Below are 24,382 nucleotides of genomic sequence, written 5' to 3' on the forward strand. Positions count from 1 at the left end.
AAAAACCTGCACGTCTTCACAGATTAACTGCTGGTGTTCCTCCTACTAGACTACTGTTTGGAAGGAAAGCTTAAGGTTAGCTGACTAGTCAAACTCAGCTCCTGCTGCTTAGAATATGCATCACCGCCACCACCACTGCCATGTTACTTCCATTAGTTATCACCCGTCAAGAACTTTACACATTGTTTCTATGAATCCTTGTATGTGATATGTTATTTGACATATTATCCCCACTTTGAAAGTTCGGGAAATTTGGGGCCAGTGAGGGTAAATAAGTTACCAAAGGCGGCGAAGCTAGATTGGAACTCAGCTCTCTCTGACGCAGAGTCTGTGTTCTTTTCCTTGTACCGTCCCATCCCGTCCTCATCGACATTTCATCTCTCTTCTGTGCAGGGCATTCGTTATCATCCGAAAGAGTTTGTTTCATTTTTTAAACAACTCTTATTAGGAGAATTGTTTTGAGATAACATCTGTCCTTCTGCCCCTTTCTCTTTATTATTCATTAAAGTTATCTATGAATCCTACAAAATGACTGTAGACCTAGAAATCTCATCCTGTGGTGCTGCCACTCTGGAAAACAGTATGGACTTTCCTCAAAAAAATTAAAAATAGAACTACCCTACGACCCAGCAATTGCACCACTAGGTATTTATCCAAAGGATACAGGAGTGCTGATTCGAAGGGGCACATGCACCCCAATGTTTAGAGCAGCACTATTGACAATAGCCAAAGTATGGAAAGAGCCCAAATGTCCATGGACTGATGAATGGATAAAGAAGATGTGGCATATATATATAATAAATATATATTGTGTGTATATATATATATAGGGTGTGTATACACACACACACACACACAATGGAATATAACTTGGCAATCAAAAAGAAGGAAATCTTGTCATTTGCAACAATGTGGATGGAATTAGACTGTATTACGCTAAGTGGAATAAGTTAGAGAAGACAATTATATGATTTCATTCATATGGGGAATTTAAGAAACACAATGGATGAACATGGGGAACATGGGGAACACAGGGAAGCAAAAATAAGATAAATACATAGAGGGAGACAAGCCATAAAAGACCCTTAAATACACAGAACAAACTGAGGGTTGATGGGGGTGTGGAATATGGGTGATGGGCATTGATGAGGGCACTTGTTGGGATGAGCATTGGTGTTGTATGTAGGTGATGAATCACTAAATTCTCTTCCTGAAATCATTGTTACACTATATGTAACTAACTTGGATTTAAATAAAAAAATAGAGAACAAACTGAAGGTTGGTGGAGGCATGGTGGGTAGGGGGATGGGCTAAATGGGCGATGAGCATTAAGGAGGGCACTTGTTGGGATGAGCACTGGGTGTTAAGTGTAAATAATGAATCACTAAATTCTACTCCTGAAAGCAGTACTATGCTATATGTTAACTAGCTTGACTTTAAATTAAAAAATAAAAATAAATAAGTCTAAGAAGCTGTGAGTTCAATAAAGTTAAAGCTTCTTTACAAAAAAAAAAAAAACTCATCCTATAAAAAATGGGCTTGGGGTCAACGTGTGTGTGCGCGCGCGCGCGCGCGCGCGTGCGTGTGTGTTTCTCACCCTTTGAATAAGAGATTGTTGTTTGGGTTTGTTTTATATAATTGTTATTGTTACATAATTTCATATCCTTTGTTTATTTACTTGACTTTCCATCCTGGAAACTTACTCATTTTCTTCTACAGTCTTTGTTCATTAATTTAATTTTTAAAGGCCACACGACAGTGAATTTTAATTGTAGGTAGTAGATTTACCTGGGTTCACTTGCAACTCCCTTATTACCAGACATTTCAAATTATAAATAACATGTTGATGGATATCTTTGTGCATATATTGCTTTTTGTATTTAGGTACATACTAAGCATGCTTCCTCATTGGTTATAGATACCTGACTTATGGAAGGTTGAAATATTGTGCCTGTTGACATGCTTGATTTGGCTTACAAAAAGGTACAATGGTTGCAATTTTAAGAAGGCGCTAGTCCTCATGATAAGCCACCGTCTTTTTACTAGACTCACTAGATGCATATCCCTGACTAAGCAACTCTGTGTCATTAGGCAGGAAGAACAAGAAGAAGGAGGAGGGATGGGTCTTTAGGTAGTGGGGAAAAAGGGTATGTGATCCAGATATGATCTATGAAGAACAGATAAAAAGCAAGTGGAAATAAACTGTAGATACCTCTTAATTACCATTGCAAGGATTGAAGGGTTTGGGGACTGGAGAGTGAACATTTAATGTCTCTGAACAGCTTGTTAAATGTTCTTTTTATGCTCAGGTTGTATAGGAACTTGTTTTTAAGTAGAAGATAGTGAAGTTTACATATACAGATTAAAAATTGAGGCTATGGATTGAGCGTCCGACTCTTGATTTCAGCCCAGGTCATGATCTCACGGTCATGGGATAGAGCCCTCCTGTCAGGCTCTGCACTGAGCTTGGAGCCTTCTTAAGTTTCTCTTTCTCTCCCTCTGCCCCGCTCCCCTGCTTGTGTGCACTCTCCACCCCCCCCCCCAGCTCCCCGCCCCCATTAAAAAAAAAATTGAGGCTAAAATTGGATCTTATTTTAGTTTTATAATATAATGGATAGGGCTTCTAGTGCTTTTAATGTTTTCGTCTCCTTTACCCAAGGTCAACTCACTACATTAATAATATTTATAGTGGGGGGGCGTCTGGGTGGCTCAGTCAGTTGAGCATCCAACTTCGGCTCAAGTCATGATCTCGCTATCCATGAGTTCAAGCCCCGCATCAAGCTCTGTGCTGACAGCTCAGAGCCTGGAGCCTGCCTCAGATTCTGTGTCTCCTCTTCTCTCTGCCCCTCTCCCACTCATGCTCTGTCTCTCTCTGTCTCTCAATAATAAATAAATATTTAAAAAAATTTTTTTTTTAACCTACAAAAATAAATGGCCAATAAATGGCCAATTTTGTATCACCTATAGCCCCCGCACCCACCTCACTGGATTTTTTTCACGCATAATTTAGGGTACATCACGTCATCTATAAATATGTTAGCGTGTTTATCTAAAAGATAGGGACTCTTGGGGCGCCTGGGTGGCGCAGTCGGTTAAGCGTCCGACTTCAGCCAGGTCACGATCTCGCGGTCCGTGAGTTCGAGCCCCGCGTCAGGCTCTGGGCTGATGGCTCAGAGCCTGGAGCCTGTTTCCGATTCTGTGTCTCCCTCTCTCTCTGCCCCTCCCCCGTTCATGCTCTGTCTCTCTCTGTCCCAAAAATAAATAAACGTTGAAAAAAAAAAAATTTAAAAAAAAAAATAAAAGATAGGGACTCTTTTAACCAAAATACATTCAACACACTTAAATATAAGCAGTGATTCCTTAATACCCGTTACCTAAGTTTTTAATACTCTGTAGTTTAGTTTATGAACTTTCAGTTTAAGTTGTTATTTTATTTACTTTCATTGTTTGTATCCGTCAGGTACTTTTAAACTTTTTCCTTTCAAATCTAGTAAATGTTATTCCCAACATAGTTTGAGGAAACCAAAGTGATGGTTTTTGTTTTTGATACCTTAGCTTGGGTTTCCTTTTTTAACAAAATATTTATTTTGAGAGAGACAGAGCACGAGCATGTGAGTGGGGAAGGGCCAGAGAGAGAGAGAGAGAGAGAATCCCAAGCAGGCTCCGCACTGAGGGCTTCGATCCCACGAACCATGAGATGTTGACCTGAGCCAAAATCAAGAGTCAGATGCTCAACCAACTGAGCCACCCAGGTGCCCCCGTTGTGCTTCTTAAAATCAAAGTGGGAAGCTTGACTAAATGGCTATCTTCATCTTCAAATTTAAAAAAGCATTCAGGTATATATTATTGAGTTTTACTACACTGGAATGGAAAACTACGTATACCTTTGTTATAATAGCAAAGTCACACAAGTCACAAAGTGTGATCAAAATGACTCTTCAGGTGCTCTCTCAAGATATCTCGTCTGACTTTACTATTTTTGTTTTACATAGGTCTCTAATTAATAGAAGATGGCAAAGCCCAGCCACAGCAGCTACGTCCTTCAGCAGCTAAACAACCAAAGGGAATGGGGTTTTCTCTGTGACTGTTGTATTGCGATCGATGACATTTACTTCCAAGCACACAAAGCAGTTCTGGCTGCCTGTAGCTCCTATTTTAGAATGTTTTTCATGAACCATCAGCACAGTACTGCGCAACTGAATCTCAGCAACATGAAAATTAGCGCCGAGTGTTTTGATCTCATTCTGCAGTTTATGTATTTAGGCAAAATCATGACTGCTCCCTCTAGTTTTGAGCAGTTTAAAGTGGCAATGAACTATCTACAGCTGTACAATGTTCCTGACTGCTTAGAAGACATACAGGATGCAGATTGTTCCAGTTCCAAGTGTTCATCTTCTGCTTCTAGCAAACAGAACAGCAAAATGATCTTTGGGGTAAGAATGTATGAAGACACAGTGGCTAGAAATGGCAGTGAGGCCAATAGGTGGTGTGCAGAACCCAGTTCAACCGTAAATACACCACATAACAGAGAGCCCGATGAAGAGTCTTTACAGTTAGGTAATTTTCCGGAACCACTGTTTGATGTCTGTAAAAAAAGTTCGGTGTCCAAATTATCTACTCCAAAAGAACGCGTGTCACGACGCTTTGGACGGAGTTTTACCTGTGACAGCTGTGGATTTGGCTTTAGCTGTGAAAAGTTATTAGATGAGCATGTGCTAACCTGTACTAACAGACATTCGTACCAAAACACAAGATCCTACCACAGAATAGTGGATCTTAGAGATGGAAAAGACAGTAATATCAAAGCTGAGTTTGGTGAAAAGGATTCTTCTAAAACATTTTCTACGCAGACGGACAAATACAGAGGAGACCCGAGCCAGGCGGCCGAGGATTCGACTTCAACCCCTGGAAGCAGAAAAAGTAGCACCGTGGAGTCTGAGCTCGCCGGCGAAGAAAAAAGCAGAGCTGCCGAAAGGAAAAGAATCATTATCAAGATGGAGCCAGAAGATATTCCTACAGACGAACTGAAAGACTTTAACATCATTAAAGTTACTGATAAAGACTGTAACGAATCCACTGACAACGACGAATTAGAAGACGAACCTGAAGAGCCATTTTATAGATACTATGTTGAAGAAGAGATCGGTATTAAAAAAAGTGGTAGGAAAACTCTAAAACCTCGGATGTCAATAAGTGCTGAAGAAAGAGGAGGTTTAGAAAGTATGAGGCCCCCTAACAACAGCAGTCCGGTACAAGAGGATACCGAAAATGCGTCTTGTGAGCTGTGCGGACTCACAATCACCGAGGAGGACCTGTCATCCCATTACTTAGCCAAACACATTGAAAATATCTGTGCGTGTGGTAAATGCGGACAGATCCTTGTTAAGGGCAGACAGCTTCAGGAACATGCGCAGAGATGTGGAGAACCCCAAGATCTGACAATGAATGGCTTAGGAAATGCCGAGGAGAAAATGGACATGGAAGAGAATCCTGATGAGCAGTCGGAAATAAGAGATATGTTTGTTGAAATGTTGGATGATTTCAGGGACAATCATTTCCAGATAAACAGTATCCAAAAAAAGCAGTTATTTAAACATTCTGCCTGTCCTTTCCGATGTCCGAATTGTGGCCAGCGTTTTGAAACTGAGAACCTGGTGGTTGAACATATGTCTAGCTGCCTAGACCAAGATGTGTTTAAGAGTGCCATCATGGAAGAAAACGAGAGAGATCACAGACGAAAGCATTTTTGTAATCTGTGTGGAAAAGGATTTTATCAGCGGTGCCACTTGAGAGAACACTACACTGTTCACACCAAGGAGAAACAGTTTGTCTGTCAGACATGTGGAAAGCAGTTTTTAAGAGAGCGTCAGTTGCGACTGCACAATGATATGCACAAAGGCATGGCCAGGTATGTCTGTTCCATTTGTGATCAAGGAAACTTCAGAAAACATGACCATGTACGGCATATGATTTCTCATTTATCTGCTGGTGAGACTATATGCCAGGTCTGCTTTCAGATTTTCCCAAATAATGAACAGTTGGAACAGCACATGGATGTTCATCTGTATACATGTGGAATATGTGGAGCCAAATTTAATTTGAGGAAAGATATGAGATCACATTATAATGCCAAGCATTTGAAAAGAACATAAGTGATTTTCTACTGTACTCACGTTTAGTTGATAGCAGACAAAACACCAAAGCAAAGGATATGAGCTATTTAGAAATTGATTTTATAAGATGAATTGTTGGAGAAAGATCTCAAGGCCCTTTTACCTTTAATATTTTTGTTTAGGATCTTAAGTATCTACATTTTAGATGTTATTAAATGTTTATCATTTTTGTTATTTCTTCATAGAATTCTTTGATTTTAGTTTGTTTTAGCTATGATTAAAATTACTTTTCAATGTAGACTACAAGTGGTTGTTACCCCTTCAATGACTATTAAACTTTAGTTTTTTTTATCATAAGGTGATGACTTTACTATTTCTATGTGGTTTTTTTTTTTTTTTTTTTTTTGTAAGGTTATCCTGTGAAATTTTAAATCCAACATCATTGGCCATTTGTGTTTATTTAAAAAAAACTTTTTAAAATAATTCTTGGAAACTATCTCATTTGCTATTAGCTTTTTTTTTTTTTTTTTTTTTGGTAAGTTGAACAGTGATTTAGCTACTGTTTACCTCCCCCCCCCTTTTTTTTTTATCGATGAAATCCATATTCTTTAATTGACATGCTTGTTAGGCAGGCTAGGTGCATTGACTCTAAACTTGAAGGTTGACATGGGCTCAAACTTGGCCTAAAAAGATTGATGGACCTAAGGAAATTCCTATAAATGAATATTTCCTATAATTGATAAAATATTATCATTTAATAATCACATTTAAAACTTATATTAAGTGTAAAATCCAATGACTTTACCCCACTGGAGAAATTAGTGGGGACATGTCATTTTGTTTTGTGATATTAAATTTAACTATGATAGTTAATTAAAAAGACATATCTTGTATTCATTTAAAATAATTTAAAATATTCTGATTTCTAAAGTGTATTAGTTTATCAATTATTTTTGTTTATAAATAGACTTTAATAGCTCTCTAGGAATATGACATCTAAAGGAAAATGATTTTTCATCTTTAAAATTACATACTTTTGGAACTTAACTTTGAGATTTGAGAAAGCTGCCATGTATATTGATAAATCAAATAAAATAAAGAAATCAATTACAAACCTGGTTGTTCTATAAAAGTAGAGTGTGCAAAAAAATGTCTTGTGTTTTATACTAAGATTTGGAGGAAACGTGTTGTGGCAAATTGCAGTTTATCGCCATGCTTTATTACTATTTTTTTCTGTAAAGGACTACAAAATTTGAGGACTATAAAATAATCACAGAGCATATAAGTAGAAATAGCTTATCATTTTTAGTTAAAGGAGTATCATTGTTAGTTGTTGCTGACACAGGGTCTACCTTGAATTACATGTGAATTAAAACACTGGCACAGCCGACACACCAATAAACACATCTACCGAATAGAATGCCTTTTAATGTGAATTACTTGCATTGTCATACCCTTCTCATAACGCAAGGGGTTTTAAGTGACGTCTGTATTTAAACATACAATTCTGTAATTATGCACAGTAACTTAACAGCATTGCTCTTTTTGCTTACGGCAGATTTTTAAGCTATGCAAGTCCTATTTTCCTATACCATTTGCATACAAGGAAAAATTGCCAAGAGAATTGAGACACTGACGAACACAGATCTAGCTGAAAGAGAAGGAAGTACTGGAGCACAGTGTGAGCTCGGAGATTTGTGGGGATACAAGTAAGAATAGGATAAGTAAGAAGAGGGACAGTGCAGGTGGCCTGTGGTATTAAGATAATGGGAAATAGAGACGGGGGAAATACACTAATAGATAAACAAGAAGTTAGGATTTTTTTTTTTTTTAAGCCACCTAGCAGAAAAAGCAGGAAAAGTGATTCAGCTAAGTCTTGGACACAGTAGTTTATCAAGGAATTAAATCTGGAGTGCCACTTGAAATATGGTGCATATATTACTGATAAGAACCTGATAAAAGCTCTGTTACAAACCCAGAGACCGTCAGAGGGTTGCGTAACGAGATAAGATAAACTCAACAAGTTTCCAAACTATTGATAGAGTATCTCACTGAACATAATTTTTAGGGGGAATCACTTTTTTCCATGATCTCCACCAAAATCTATTGCAGTAGCTTCCCACCATTAAAGAATTAGGGTGGTTTCTAAATACTACCATGCTGTAAAAAAGGATTGTCTATTCCATTAGGAAAAGGGAGGGTTAATTTAATGTTTTGACATGGACCGACAGCCAACAATTAGCAAGCAAATATATAAACATTGAACATAATGTCTAACTTTACATAACTGAGAAGTTTATGGTTTCGCGAAGCCCCACCTCACCATGTGTCCCTCCAGTTCCATATTACTCAGAACAACTTTTGTTTTGTTTTGGAACCAGCTATAGGGCAGCACAGGCTCCTGTGGGTATAATGTACAAATTTTCCTCATTAAGGCAGAGAGTACATTTAAAAGCTACTTGCCTCTTACAATTAAGGGGAATGAAAAATGGCTGACACCTCTCTCCAACCCAGTTTCCTCTGACTTCCTTCCTTTCCTGGGGTTACAGAGCTGTAACTCCTTGCTATTGCTTCTTGCCCTCCGTGCTGTGAAGGCAATGAATCGAGGTTGTGGAAGCTACCTTCTCCTCCTGCCTTTTACAACTTATGTAATTAGGCTCCGAATCCAAAAATGAAGGGAAAATCTAGACAGATATCTGTGGAATCTTGTGTCTCACAAACAGAGTCTTGCTTAAAGGGCCTTTGTTCTTCAGCAAGAAATCTTAGAGAAATGGAGTCCGTGCCTATCAAAGCTCGTCACCGGTTACGGTGCAACGTGGATGTTTATAATTCTGTAATAAGCACCACTAAGAATCTCAGATTAACGAAGCACAACAGGGTGGCAGTGTAGTCGGACTCAGAAATCTGTCTTAATCTCACCCATACTCTTAAAGTAAAACTATTGAGGCAAATGACTCATGCGTAAAATGGTACAAGGCTAGTTTAATGTATGAAGTTCGAATATGGACAAAACTTAGAAGAAAGAACAGGGATTCTAGGGGCTAGTTATAGAACTAAAAGAATTAAAATAAGGACAAACTTTGCTAGGGCAGTCAGAGCACCAATCAAAAGGAAAAATAATAGACTGACGTGAAAAATCGTATTTAAGTGCTGTAGTTGAAAACAAAAATACGAACGAGATGTAGGAGTTGAATAAAATATAAACATTTGGGATTGTTTTAGGTGAGAGTAGAGATTGAAGTACTTTGGTAGGTGAAAATAATACTGATACATTAAAATAATTACAGCTATAAAATGCCTAGTGAAACAGTTGCTGTGAACATGCCAAGGATATGCCTAAATGCTTGAGATAATATACTAACTTTTCTATTCTAAAAAAGTAGGAAGAGAGGCTAGTGATGGTTGGCAACTTTCTCCCTGGTTAAACAATACTTGTGCCTCTATACCACAAGTTAAGGAACTTCCATATATAATAGATCTCTGGAAAAATCCCCCCTCATAATCAGTTTAACCGTTAAAAGTAAACATAAAACTTGTCATTGTTAACAAAAAGGTGAATTAGTACCAACCAAAAGAAAACCCAGATGTGTATCAGTACACGTGGTTGGGAGTAAAGAAGTGTGGCGTGTTTCTTGATTTTTAATGGGTTTTGTGAGTTAAAATTAATTTGCTTTCCATGAATCTACTTGATCAGTTCCTCATCTTTCCTCACCGGGCCCCACCTCCTTTGTAACGAATGTTTGTCTGTGATAAATGCCAGCGTTCCTCAGGCAGCGTAGCAGTACAATGCCTAGGCCACCAGGGTGCCAAAAAGCTGTGTGGGGACATATCCTTGGGGAATGCCCCCCATCTCCTTGATACTTGAGGTGTAGGGAACGGGATGACAGGATGCATGCCAGCCAAGTGAAGCAAGTAGGGTGCTGTTGGGTGTTTAAGAGCACGAAGATGCCGCCCAGATTAGGAAGCCCTTGATCCATCCATCCTAGAGCTCTCCCTTAGTAATCCTGGCGTCCATTTACTTAGTGCTCTTTATGTTCCGCCAAGTGCTTTACATGCACAATTTTAATTAAGCCTCACAGCCTTATGAGGTAAGTATTCTTACGATTTTCCAGATGGGGCACTGAGGTTCACAGAGACTTGAGTATTTTTCCTAAGATCACACAGAAATTAACCACAAGAGCTAGAATTGAGCCTAGACCTATTTGATTTCTACATGCCTGTACTTAACCACTCAGCCACATACCTCACCTACCAAGAAGTACAAAGGAGGCCCTTTTGAGCCTAGGAACACGTGTGATAAAGCTCCTATGAAACTCTGTGCTCCATGTTGCATCTGTGATCTGCTGTGCCTGGTAAGGTACTTAATGAACGCATTGAATAATGTGGAAACATGTCAGTTGGACCCAAAACTTTTTATTTGAATGGGTCACATTCAGAGTGATGTTTTAGAAATAAATCCTGACTATTGACATGTTTTAATTTTCCTTTATTTAAACTTAAACCTTCAGTGGTATAATCAGCCATTTGGGAAGACCCATTGTAAGTGCCCAATTAAAATTTAATTTGAATTCCACTTCTGTACTTTTACTGTGACTTTTTTCCCTTCTATTTTCCCTATTCCTGACCTTTATGTTTTCATCTCCAAGCAATCACCATTTTATTGGTTATGAGACTGATGAGTTGAATAATTCCAGCCGTTTGAAAGTATTCCCAAGAAAAGCCAGGACCCCAGAATAACTAGTTTCCTCTTTTTGCCTTAACAGATGATGTGGATAAGAAAATTTTCATGTCTTTGGCTAAAAAACAAAACAAAATTCTTAATTGGCATATTGTGATTGGTTTGATTATAGAGTAATGTAGTTGGTCTAAAATCAAAAGTTGTTATTCTCTTTATAGTTCAATTTACCAAAAATATTAGTGTAAACTTATAAACACAGTCTTACTCATTAAAGAAATGAAAGACAGTTTCAGGAAACGACAGCTGTTTATGCACGCTAACCTAGCGGCAAACTTAAAAAAAAAAAAACAGTTAATGGTTTAAGTGAAACAATCCCCCTCCCAATCTAATCTGACTTTAACTTGATACGTCTATTGCCTGATTTCTAAAAGCTATACAATAGGTTTTACTACTACTGTATTAAATCTACTACTTTAATGGTCTTTCTACCATCTGCCAAATGTTATTTTTTGAGTGAAAAGAGAATAAGATGGTGAAGACTCATGGATGATGCCTTTATCATTACTCAGGTGGCCCACTTTCATTGCCTTCTAGCAAACTCAAGGACATACTACTTGGTAACATATCAGAAGAGTCTTATACTAAAACCAGATGAAATGTAGCTATTTATAAATTTATATGCTGGCAAGAAGCAAAGATGCAAGGATTTAAAATGGAAGGACTTTTATGTCTGTGAGTATTGGTAAATACAAACTAAATGACAATAGCTTGTAAACGTGCTAATTTTGAACCCGTTTATTACCACTTACATATTTATATTCAGGTGCTTAGTTGACTTTATCATTAAGAAGCTTAAATCGTTTCCTTATATCCAGGAGAACCAAATCACTGAGGTCCATTGGTAGTGACAGAATTGTTCATCCTTTCTATCAAAATCGACCACAGATCACTAGGGGGCAGGAAGCCATTAGAATTTCTCATTATCTTACTCATTTGTTGACAAAAAAGATGGTGTAAACATTGTAGTGCAGTACTTGGCTCTGAATCGAATGTATCCATATACTCATCATCATTGTGACCAAGTAAGACGTCACAGGAAACTCTCAGGCCGGGGGATGACAAATATGTAAAAGACATTTCCTTTCAGAATCAGGAATATTAACAATTTTATGTGAGAAAACTTGCATGACTCTCTGTACTTACCTATGTGAGAAAGGAATAGTTTAAAGAGGACAGCCTAGGAAGCCCCCACTTAAGCTTTATTTCAGAAGTTACTATGTTGTTTTTATTGTACTTCATACCAGTCAGACTCAGCAAAGCTCATTTTTGGATGACAGAAATAGAATTCCATCCAGATTATAAAGGCCATCTTTTCTTTCAAATGCTTATGCATTCCCTGATGCGGGAGAAAATATTTTAAGAGACAATGTCTTTAAAAAAAAAAATAGGGTAAAGCATTGTTGCAAAAAATACAATTCTACCCAGAATCACTGAGGCAGTTTAGGAGAGTTGTGAACTGAGGAATTTGAAGGAAAGCTCCTTCTCAGCGTTCATGTGTGTACTTTATTTTTGTTTGCAGAGTGTGCAACATTTAATATTTGAAGAAAACAATGTTAGTGTGATGGCTGAAGGCACTCAGTAAAGAGAACATGAACTTTTAAATTTGTTAGATAGATCTTCCAATCAGAGATTTGCCATTAACAAGTTAAAACGCATCGTGTGGCACCTGGCTGGCTCAGTCAGTACCGCACGTGGTGCTTGATGTCAGAGTCGTGAGTTCGAATCCCACCTTGGGTGTAGAGATTACTTACATAAATAAACTTTTAAAAAAAGGTTAAAGCACATTGTAAAATTATTTGATTTGAATGACGAAAGACCTCTTAACTGCTTCCTTTCTCCCTACTTTCCTCTACCTGGCTGACCTCTTACTCTTCGTGTTGTGTGTGTCCTACCCATTCTAGCTTAAATCACAAGAAAAAAGGTGCCCCTAAAGTTGAAGAATTGTATTAGTAGTAAGAACACCTTGTATCTGAAGGGTTCAATGAGTTACATTAAGGAAGAAATTAAATAAATTTAAGTCCCAGGAACTACGCTTTTGCTTCCATTCCTTGTTCTAGTAATATTATGCTGGCCTAGTACCCCAAGCCATGAAATTCTGACCTAAGAATTATGTTGTATCTTGTAGAGCAGTCAACTTGTAATATTATTTTTCTTGAGTTTTGTCTTTTTCTGTGTGGCAGTGGTGAAATAGGGCCTTCTAAACCTCTGGAGAAGTGAGATCTGAATTTGGAGAGGACATGGGGAAGAATCAATCTTCAACAGATAATCTTTAAGTCCAGACCCAGGAATATCAGATCTGAAGTGACACCATCTTTTCTGTCTTCCTGACAAAGCTCATCAATCCCAAAGGTTCCAGTTTCAAGGATCCAAGAAAACTCAGTAAAGATCACTTTGGAATCACTTTGCTGTGACAAAATTGATTCACGGTGACTCTCCTAGTATTTGTGGAAAATCTGCTAAAGAAAAGTAACAGAATATTCATATGGCATCAGTGGTTAAAGCTACACTAAAATGAGACTTTATATGCTAATTATCTTCCATGGTCCCTTCTAGAATAAAAGGGGTTGCTAAGCTACCATAAATATATTATAAAGAGATAATAACGTATCTGTGTAAACACATATAATCCTAAAATTAAAATAATCTCAATCACAGTTTACATATTATGAAATGTAGTTAGACAATTAAAAAAATTACACTCCAAAATCTACAGTTTAGAGTATAGATAAAGAGATGTGGGTACAGAGAAAAAAACAATGAGACCAATTTTTTAACAAGAAAAGATAATCTACTTATTACTCGTTGTAATGTAACATTTGCCCTTCCTCCTTTTTCACTGTCTATACTCGTCACAAACTTGATTGTTAATATTAATGAAGCTCCCTTTAAGCCTGTTAACTCAAAGGAAAACCAAAGTGGTTATTACTTCAATAGTAGATTTTCATAAATCACAGACAACAAAAAGAATGTATCTTAAGACACATTATTTTCTTCTGAATTTAGCAATATAACCTAATAAGGTAGAATGAGTTTCTGTTAAATATTTATTCTCAGTATTAACATATAATACCATATTTCTCAGCTTTCAAATTTCAAGATAAAATTTAACTAAGTATTGAGTGAAACAATGATTGATGTGTTTAAAAAAAAAAAAACACAACAAAACACCTTTCACCGGGAAATGAAATGTTTGAGGATTTTAACCTGGCTTCAAATACTTTGTTTCATATATATATATATATATATATATGCTCATACACACGTTTCTTAACCATACAAATCTTACAGCCATACTATTTCCTTATTGTGAGATAATCATAGTTTTACTTTTGTTTAACTGTCTATCCAATTCATTATTTATTGTCTCTTATGCAATATCCTGATGTTATATATTTCCAGAAATGCTTATTTTGTTTTTATGCCTATTTCTTCAAATGTTTTAGTAAAGAATTACACAAAGAAATCTAACTTAGAGTATATATAATAGTATATGCAAAAGTTAAGTCATTTAAAATCTCTAGTTATAAAGTGGGATGATAGCTTGAATATTCCTTCTAATAATTAGACCAACAAAAACTTAGATAAAGTCAATTAGAATGAAAGTTAATTAGAATGTGGTAGTGGGTATAGGGGCCTGAAGGGATAGGAGAAGTAAAGACTTTGAGTTCGTACGAATTCAACTGCTTTAAGAGAAGTAAGTTTAGAAAAGTGTTAGATTCTAAAAAACAAAAAAAACTATAGCGAATCTCTTGGGAAGCATATGAACCTGCAGACTTACAACAAGTAGGAAACAGACAAGATAAAAGATTACCTGTAATTAAAGGTGCCAGATCGACACAGTAGAGACTCAACAAATAATGATGTAGAAGTAGATTTAGAAAAGAAATATGGCTTAAATTTTGACTGTACCAAACTATAACTGTAATGAATTACAATAACTATAAGTGATATAAATGCATTCTATAATGTGATTATTTTCTGTATGTTAGTATGAACTGGAGTTACTGAGTGACATGGAAAATTTTTGTTACATATTTTAATCCGTTGCTTTTACCTAATAAAATTTCCTCCTCTATGTTCAGAAGTTAAACTGTCTGTATATTACTTTTATTTATACAGTATTTCTTCAACCTGGCTCTTTTACAGAATTACTTGTCTGAAAAATTATTATCAACCCCATCCATTCCCTAATACAAAAATAATAAAATACCGGAGACAGCTAATTATTGTGTTCCTGAGCAGCTTAAGAAGTGCACAAAGCAGGGACACCGGGCTGGCTCAGTCTGTAGAGCATGTGACTCTTGAGCTCAAGGTTGTGAGTTAGAGCCCCAGGTTGCAGGTAGAGATTACTTAAAATCTTAAAAAAAAAAAAAAAAGCATGCAAAGCAAAACTACAAAAAGTTCTTATTGCCAAATCCTGGATTATTTTATATAGAATGATTAGAAAAGTACTATCTTATGGCAAACACAGATGGCAAAAAATCAATTAGGTTTCCTCATAATATAAAAAGGAATAATAGGGGTGCCTGGGTGGCTTGGTCGGTTGAGCGTCCAACTCTTGATTTCGGCCCAGGTCATGATCCCACGGTCATGGGATGGAGCTCCATAATATTGGGCTCCTCACTGAGCATGGAGCCTGCTTAAAATTCTCTCTTTCTCCCTCTGCCCTTCTCCCCGCTCGTGCTCTCTCTCTCTCTAAAATAAAATAAAAAAAGAAATAATCATTTATAAAAAAATGCACGGACATAGTATTTAGTTCTTTCAGAGGGTTAATTTTCAAAATGACAATGTATTCAGAGAAATAACTTCCTTACCAATATAATTCATTTTGTCTATGTTCAGCTTAAGAGATGAAAGTTGCACCCATCCCCCAAAGTGATCAGCAAAGTGTATTCTCTTCATTTCAGTCCAGTTCCCAAAGATGATTGCCATAATTGCACAGAATCTAGTTAAGTATTAACAATTACGACAATATTGGGTCAGTCAGACTATTCCACAAGATTCTATCCTCGAAGCTAGCACTGTACAGAACTGAGGTAAGGCCCAGTTAGTGTTATTGTCACAGATTCACTTCTTTTCTGGAAAAGACTCTCTTCCAGGTGCAGGTCTTAGCTTTCCATACCAGGAAGTGTCCTCCTCCAGACCACAGTGTATCTGCAGTTTAATTGTGACTTTTAAAGGCTCAGGTTTTTAAGACTAAAAGAGCAAATGGTGAAATTTTTCCTATAGTGACAGGTGATTGCATAAAAATTTGGGGACAGGGTACTTCCAATGAAGTATAAAATGGAAGTATTTATAGAGATTTTGTTGTGTTTTTTAATGTTTGTTTATTCTGGAGAGAGGGAGAGAGACATAGGGCAAGCAGGGGAGGGGCAGAGAGAGACAGAGACAGAGAGACAGAATCCGAAGCAGGCTCCAGGCTCCAAGCTGTCAGCTCAAACTCACAAACCATGAGGTCATGACCTGAGCCAAAGTCAGACTGAGCCACCCAGGCGCCCCTATAGAGATCTTAAATAACCAGTTCAGCTCCACTTTGCTCTTAGGCCCTCAAATTACAGGCTGCTACTTACTCTGCTTTCTCTTCAGGCCAACATTAACTCCTCAAAACAATCCACAACCTTTATGAAAGTTGTGTCTGGGCAGGGATTGAGAGGATTCCAGAAAATCCATAAGTTCCCCCCCGGTAATTCTGGAAAAATTTCTTCTTATTCAGTCTCCTTAGGGCAGGCCTGACTACCCAGGTACATAGTTCTAGACTTAATCTTACTCATCTTTGTATCTCTAGTACAAGTATTTTCAGATGTGAATTTGTTTCAATTTTTGGTCCTGGTAGTATTATTTAGTACAGAAATGTAAGAGAGAATCTTCTTCTTATATGGGAAAAAAAATGAAGTTATTATTTCCCAGTTTTTGGTTAAATAATGTGCCTCAGGCCGCTCTTCATAAACACTCAGCTAGTGAATCACTACCGTGTTCCAGGTATTCTTCTGGGTGGTGGGGATTATTAATTAGAGGGTTTGACATATGTTGAAGCTCTTGTTTTTTCCAGACTGTGTAGAATTTCAGTTTTTGGATTTTAAAAATATTTGAAACACCCCAGTATTTATAATCTGCCAAAGAGATTTTTCCCTTGTTGAAAATCAGTAATAATTTCTGTGTAAATAGTAAACTACCAAACTTTGTTTCAATTGAATGTTAATAGTCAAGCTTTAAAAATCCTCGTAAAATTACAGGAAAATTTAGAAAAATTGACAATCCTACCATCTAGAGATAATCAATTTTGATTCATTTTCAATATATGTAAGATTATCCTACATACAGAATAGGATACAAAAGTCTTATATCTTATTTTCCCATTTAACTATACCAGGAACATTTTCCTATGTCATTAAAAATTCTTGTACACAATTTTATGGTTACATAATAATTCATCATAGGAATGTATTACACTTCATGTAATCATTTCCTTATTGTCAGATATTTAAGCCATGTCCTTTTTATTATTGTTGTTATTACAAATAATATACCTGTATGTTCTATTATTTCCTTAAGATTAACCCTACAAAGAGTAATGCTAAATGAAGGGTATGATCATATTTAAGGTAAAGAAAAAAATCTTGTCACATTGCCCTCCAGAAAGAGTGTACTAATTTGTATTCCCACCAGCAGCATTTACCTGTTTGGCTGCACCATTACTGGCATTGATGAATATTATTTGATTATAAATTTGCAAATTTGATCATTTTTAATGGGCTACATTTTAAATGAATTATGAGCCACAATCATCAAAGAGAAAACAACAAATTTAAAAAAATCAATACAAATAAGGAACAATATAAAAATTCCGAGAACAGTCAATATATGACAATGTTCCAGGACTGCAAATGTTTATTTCATATAAAATCAAAATGCAAATACTATGTCTATTTGGGAAAAACTCAGATGCCATTTAAAGTATAAGACGTAGGGACATCCAGCTGGTTCAGCTGGTAGAGCATGTGATTTGATCACAGGGACCTGAGTTCAAGCCCCATGTTGGGAGTAGAATTTACTTGAAAAAAAGTATAAAACATCGATATACTAGGTAAGAAGAGCAGAAAAAGTATATATAAATACTGAATATACAGATAAAATTGCTATTGTAGTTTTGGAAAACAGTGTTAAAGATGAATGTGGAGTTAGACTGCAGGATTTATTTATAATAACTATGCATATAGTATATAGTTACTATACAAAAGAACCTCTCTCTTCCTAAAGCTGCAATTTTAGTGCTTGTAAAAACTAGCATGTTTATTTTTTGCAGCCTTGCTTTGCTTGAAGGAAGTGTATGAGGGCTGTCTGAACACGAGAGATCTGATGAGTTTGTTTCTCACTGTTCTTTCCGCTTTCACAGTTGTAGCGGAGATCCTGTCTCTCAATCACACTGTATCATCAGTTCTACAAAGAATTTGTATTGCTTTCCAGCCCCCTAATTCCCCTCTCCCCTTTTAATTACATAAAAGGCAAACATTTCCAAGAATAAAATCAAGAGGTCTGTACTCACAATTCAAGACAACTTTAATAGAAACTTTTTGGTTTTATTTTGTTTCCCTAATATTTTCTTTAAAAGGGTTCCTAGTCCCAAATCAACTTCTTTCATAGAAAAAGAGATGGGAATTGTGGTTAAAACCAGTGTCCTCTGTAACCAACGAGACTAACAAATAGTAGATGTATTTTTTAAAATTGGAAATGACATACACAAGTAGATAAAAGAAAGGAATATTCATTGACTGATTTTATAGGGTTCTGTCAGCATTGCTTTTTGGTCACAGATAGCTATGTGTGTTTTGTTTTGTTCTGTTTTGTTTTTTTGGCAAAAACTCCTCTCCAGCATTGTCTCACCCAAATCTGAAAGGGGCTATATACTCCCAGCCTCCTTCAAAACCTGGATCCCCCTTCCCATGGCCTCAGGAAAAAAATCATGACAGGTAAAGCTCCTAAATGTATCCTGTCCACCCGAAGAGACTATTTGGTGCTTGTGTCCCCCTCTCCTTATAGTGACACTAATCTTCTGTCCAGAACTTGTATTTGCCTCAGCATACTCTGCTCATAACTCCGCCCATGCCACAACGCATGGAAAGAAGGCCCTCCCTCCTTTCTTTGCTGGCAAACTTGAGCGCCTGGCTCAGCGGTGCCATCGCTTCCAGGAAGCCCTCACCAACACACCCTGCGCTGTTGGGATGTTCCCCTACTTTGTGTTCCCATAGCACTTCTCTCAAATTACGTTTATCTTTTTATTAGAGCCTTAACTTCATAAAAACAGCCCATTTCATTTGTCTTTTTACTCTCACATAATAAGGTATCTGTTAAAGCTCGTTGAATGTCTCCAGCTTTCCCCCCTAACGTGAAGTGTTACCGCTGTTTTCGTGACAGCAATTTGGTTACTGTCTTCCTTCGAGAGTCCAAATATAGGGGTCTGCTTCTACCTCCTATCAGCTGGTGCCAGCTAGTACTTCCAGATCCATTCTCAAATTCCTCTTAAACATAATAGAATGAATTACATTCCTTTTTCACCTACCTACTCTGAGGGTTTAGGTCTCTAATGTAACGTCAGCATAGCTAAAGAAAACAATTTCAGTTGAGCTGGGTCATAAACAAAATTCGGTCATAAACACCAGCGCAAGCTCATGCTGGGGATGAGAGAATCTTGGGGGGCGTCAGCCTAAGTTACTTAGTGGTGCTTCAAGGTGCAGGTGTTGATTAATTTATAGATTTTTCCGGTGAAGAACTCAAATTGGGGAATAAAGCACTTGAAACGGAAAATAAGGAAAGCAGTGGAGAGAACCGGGAGACGAAATCAGGGAGCTCTAAGAGGCAGGACAAGCAGGAAAAATGGAGAGCGAGGTGGAGAAAGTTTAAACCCTGGGAGGACGACTCGCAGCCGCTTCCCGATCTCCAATTGTGCAGGCCGCCCGCGCGCGGGCAGAAAAACCGTCGCACCGGCCGGCTACTGCTGTCCCGCCCGCCAGGCAGTTTTTATCGAGCGCTCACACCCACAGAGACGCTGCGAAGCACGCGAAGTAAAATTCCAGGAGGCCGACGTCCCGTCTCAGGAACTTCAAAGTCATTTCTTTTTGTCCCCGCCGGAGGAAGCCGCCCTCACGCCCAGGCCACGCCAACTCCCAGTCCCTTCCGTTTGAAGGGCGCAGGAGGAAAAAAAAAAAAAAAAAAAACCCGGCTCTGGACCTAGTTTCTTAGAGAAACCAACTCCGAAGGAACTGCCCCCACCCCAGCGTGTTAGATTGGTTGGGATACTCGGCTTTGAGACGCATTTAAGGTCTTAGGAACTGAGCGAAGCGCTCAGGCGGCTCCCCTCTCCCGACTCCGCTTCCGCGTCTCCTCCTTGCGCCACGCCCCAGCTTTCCCTTCCCCCACCCACTTGGGAGTCCGAGCTGCTTATTGGTTGCATGCCCTGCCAATCCAGCGGACGTTGACGAATCCCGCCTTAGGAAAGGCAAAGAACGAACTAAAGCGCCTACACCTGGCCGGGGGGCGCGAGCCTAACGCTCGTAAGCTGGTGGCTGCGCGCGTGGCAGGGCGGCTGGAGGCCGCTGGGGAGACCCGGTGGGGGGGCTTCATTTGCATAACGGCCGCCCCCGCCTCTGAGCGCCGGCCGGGGTCCCGCCCCTCACCCAACTAGGAATCTGTTGGGCTACGGGCGGGTCACTCCGACCCAGGCAAGCCTGTGGCGGGCGGTCCTGGGAGCGGATTGGCTCCGGTAGTTTCCAGAAGGCGGCAGGGAGGCGGCTATAAGAGCAGGGAGCCGAGCAAGGGGAGTGGGAGACGGTGTCTGCGCTCGCGGTGTCTAGTGCGAGGCGACCGTTAGTTGACGCCGCAGGTTTTCTGTCCTAGGTGTTGCCGCCTAACGTCGCTTGCCTATCTTGCAGTCAGGATGTCTGCCCGCGGCCCGGCTATCGGCATCGACCTGGGCACCACCTACTCGTGCGTGGGGGTCTTCCAACATGGCAAGGTGGAGATCATCGCCAACGACCAGGGCAACCGCACCACCCCCAGCTACGTGGCCTTCACCGACACCGAGCGCCTCATCGGCGACGCCGCCAAGAACCAGGTGGCCATGAATCCCACCAACACCATCTTCGACGCCAAGAGGCTGATCGGACGGAAGTTCGAGGACTCCACGGTGCAGTCGGACATGAAACATTGGCCGTTCAGGGTGGTGAGCGAGGGAGGAAAGCCCAAAGTGCAGGTGGAGTACAAGGGAGAGATCAAGACCTTCTTCCCGGAGGAGATCTCCTCCATGGTCCTCACTAAGATGAAGGAGATCGCCGAAGCCTACCTGGGAGGCAAGGTGCAGAGCGCGGTCATCACGGTCCCGGCCTATTTCAATGACTCGCAGCGCCAGGCCACCAAGGACGCGGGCACCATCACGGGCCTCAACGTGCTGCGCATCATTAACGAGCCCACCGCGGCGGCCATTGCCTACGGCCTGGACAAGAAGGGCTGCGCCGGCGGCGAGAAGAACGTGCTCATCTTCGACCTGGGCGGCGGCACCTTCGACGTGTCCATCCTGACCATCGAGGACGGCATCTTCGAAGTGAAGTCCACGGCCGGCGACACCCACCTGGGCGGCGAGGACTTCGACAACCGCATGGTGAGCCACCTGGCGGAGGAGTTCAAGCGCAAGCACAAGAAGGACATTGGGCCCAACAAGCGCGCTGTGCGGCGGCTGCGTACCGCCTGCGAGCGCGCCAAGCGCACCTTGAGCTCGTCTACGCAGGCGAGCATTGAGATCGACTCGCTGTACGAGGGCGTGGACTTCTACACGTCCATCACCCGTGCCCGCTTCGAGGAGCTCAACGCTGACCTGTTCCGCGGAACCCTGGAGCCGGTGGAGAAGGCGCTGCGTGACGCCAAGCTAGACAAAGGCCAGATCCAGGAGATCGTGCTGGTGGGCGGCTCCACCCGCATCCCCAAGATCCAGAAGCTGCTGCAGGATTTCTTCAACGGCAAGGAGCTGAACAAGAGCATCAACCCCGACGAGGCGGTGGCCTACGGGGCCGCGGTGCAGGCGGCCATTCTCATCGGGGACAAGTCAGAGAACGTGCAGGACCTCCTGCTGCTCGACGTGACCCCGTTGTCGCTGGGCATTGAGACGGCTGGCGGCGTCATGACCCCGCTCATCAAGAGAAACACCACGATCCCTACCAAGCAGACGCAGACCTTCACCACCTACTCTGACAACCAGAGCAGCGTGCTGGTGCAGGTGTACGAGGGCGAACGGGCCATGACCAAGGACAATAACCTGCTGGGCAAGTTCGACCTGACCGGGATTCCCCCCGCGCCCCGCGGGGTCCCCCAGATCGAGGTAACCTTCGACATCGACGCCAACGGCATCCTCAACGTCACCGCCGCTGACAAGAGCACCGGTAAAGAAAACAAAATCACCATTACCAACGACAAGGGTCGTCTGAGCAAGGACGACATTGACCGGATGGTGCAGGAAGCGGAGCGGTACAAGTCGGAAGATGAGGCCAATCGTGACCGGGTCGCCGCCAAAAATGCGGTAGAGTCCTATACCTACAACATCAAGCAGACGGTGGAAGACGAGAAACTGAGGGGCAAGATTAGCGAGCAGGACAAAAACAAGATCCTCGACAAGTGCCAGGAGGTGATCAACTGGCTCGACCGAAACCAGATGGCGGAGAAAGATGAGTATGAACACAAGCAGAAAGAGCTCGAAAGAGTGTGCAACCCCATCATCAGCAAACTTTACCAAGGCGGTCCTGGCGGCGGCGGCAGCGGCGGCGGTTCTGGAGCCTCCGGGGGACCGACCATCGAGGAAGTGGACTAAGCTTGCACTCGAGTCAGCGTAAACCTCTTTTCCTTTCTCTTTTTTTTCTTCTGTTTTTTTTCCCCCCTTTGAAATGCCTTTGTGCCAAGTCTGAGGTCTGTTGCTGGAAGTCTTTAGCCCGTGTATGCATATAAAAGGAAGGGTGCAACAACTTAGTTTAATTATAAAAGGTTAGTTCTACAGTTTGATTTTTAAAACCATTATTTGAGGTTTCTCTTTAACGCATTTTGGGTGTTTGCTGACTTGAGCATTTTTGAGTAGCTTAGTTTGTGCATGGAGATTTATTTGAAATGAGAAACCTGAAGTTTGCACACAAGTTCTGTGGAAGCTTGGTAACAATAAAACATATAGAAGCTTGAATTGTTTATTTTTATGTACTACTTTAAGATTAAAATGAACGTTTAGTAACGTTAAGGACAGGCATACTTTTTGCAAACAAATGCATAAATACAAATTTAAAGTAAAGCTGAAATTGATGTCAAAATTACTGTCTTGGAGTTTTTACTTTTCCCTTCTTACATAAGGTTTTAAACATGTTGGTCTTTAGGAGATTCGTATGAGGTGAAGTGTGTCTAAGTCAGTCTTGTCTAATTCTCAGATGAGATTCCTGCTTTGAATTACCAATAATTTAAGAGGAGAAGATCTGGGTAAACTCTCTCCCTCCTTTTAATAAAGAAACCAGACAGGTCTGGTGTACCCAGTGTACCCAGACTCCTTAGGCTTGGCTTAAGTGTTCAAGTAAAAATCCACCGGAATATTCCAGCAGAATACAAACTATATTCTGGGGTTAAGTATAAAGTAAACACTGGCACAGGAGTTGTCCTCGGACAATAGCCTTAGTATGGAACAAGTTGCTTTTTGTGCGTGCAGGTGCCTGAAACAAGAGCCAGCAGAGCAAACTTCAAAGCCACTTAATATTAGAGTCCAATGTAGTCAAACTTGTTTTTAACTTTAATTTTCTAGTGAAACAGCTTAACTTGTGAGCTAATAAGGCTGTGTTTTCAATAGTTACCATTACCTGGGGGATAGAGGGAGATAAAGATTTTTTTTTTTTTTTCTGATTTGAGAATCCTAATGCTTTTGCAATACCTGCCTTAACTCACTAGAATAGAGTTCTTTTCTAAAAGAGAAAAGTGCAAGGTAGTCCTGTGTTTTGTTAATACACAACATACCCATTTTCTCATATATTTGATTTGAGATTGTTACAGATAAGAATATGGTAACCCTTTGGGATCCACTATCCTGGGCTTAAGCTTTAAAATCCACATCCGTTGGAGAAGGGGGTTCATGTTTGTATTTTTTAGCGGAATGACCCTTCTGTTTTGTTCTGATTTATTCTCTTTAAGGGGAACTTGGGACACATTCAGTAAATCTGACTGGAAAACAGTTAACCTAATGTGTTCATCACATATAGACACTTCGATATTTCTTTTCAAGTGATGTAGATTTGCTCCATGTTGTTCATAAGATAACAGTGAATTATAGAAGCTACGTTTTTAGTAGTGGACCCTTCTGTATCATGTAGAGAGATTAATATTTTAAATAATATAAAAACTAGAGAACAAATTAGCCTAAAAATGTTGAGCTTTATAATAAGCCTGACCTACAAGAGCTGACTTGTATGTACATTAAGTGTTATTTTTTAATTTTTTAAGCAAAGTCATTTGAGTGGATGGGAGT

At 39.9% G+C, this 24,382-nt stretch overlaps 2 protein-coding genes and 1 non-coding gene across 7 annotated transcripts in view; 2 read left to right on the forward strand and 1 right to left on the reverse strand.

Moving 5' to 3' along the window:
• Nucleotides 1–14,941, forward strand: part of ZBTB1 (zinc finger and BTB domain containing 1) — a 28,729-nt gene extending 13,788 nt beyond the window's left edge. For 2 of the 3 annotated variants that reach the window (XM_043556342.1, XM_043556343.1), the window contains exon 2: nucleotides 3,993–7,528. In XM_043556342.1, coding sequence (XP_043412277.1) covers nucleotides 4,011–6,152 — 2,142 coding nt within the window. In that variant the 5' untranslated portion in view covers nucleotides 3,993–4,010 and the 3' untranslated portion in view covers nucleotides 6,153–7,528. Of the gene's footprint in view, nucleotides 1–3,992; nucleotides 7,529–13,031 lie in introns of those variants that run through there. The other variant, XM_043556344.1, reaches the window with a different exon arrangement.
• Nucleotides 14,942–15,724: 783 nt separating this feature from the next.
• Nucleotides 15,725–15,793, reverse strand: LOC122469902. Its single transcript, XR_006293780.1, has one exon. It is a non-coding gene; the product is annotated as a small nucleolar RNA SNORD2 (small nucleolar RNA).
• A 4,585-nt stretch (nucleotides 15,794–20,378) lies between these two features.
• Nucleotides 20,379–23,186, forward strand: HSPA2 (heat shock protein family A (Hsp70) member 2). Of its 3 annotated transcripts, none has more exons than XM_043556347.1 (2): nucleotides 20,379–20,399; nucleotides 20,743–23,186. In XM_043556347.1, exon 2 carries the CDS (start codon nucleotides 20,783–20,785, stop codon nucleotides 22,700–22,702), a length of 1,920 nt encoding a protein of 639 aa, XP_043412282.1. In that variant the 5' UTR covers nucleotides 20,379–20,399; nucleotides 20,743–20,782; the 3' UTR covers nucleotides 22,703–23,186. The 3 variants fall into 3 exon arrangements, with proteins under 3 accessions (XP_043412282.1, XP_043412280.1, XP_043412281.1); XM_043556345.1 differs by having other exon boundaries at nucleotides 20,387–20,608; XM_043556346.1 differs by lacking the exon at nucleotides 20,379–20,399 and adding an exon at nucleotides 20,548–20,567.
• The last annotated feature ends 1,196 nt before the right edge of the window (nucleotides 23,187–24,382 follow it).

The sequence above is a fragment of the Prionailurus bengalensis genome, chromosome B3 (assembly GCF_016509475.1).
Source record: "Prionailurus bengalensis isolate Pbe53 chromosome B3, Fcat_Pben_1.1_paternal_pri, whole genome shotgun sequence".
NCBI lineage: Eukaryota > Metazoa > Chordata > Mammalia > Carnivora > Felidae > Prionailurus > Prionailurus bengalensis.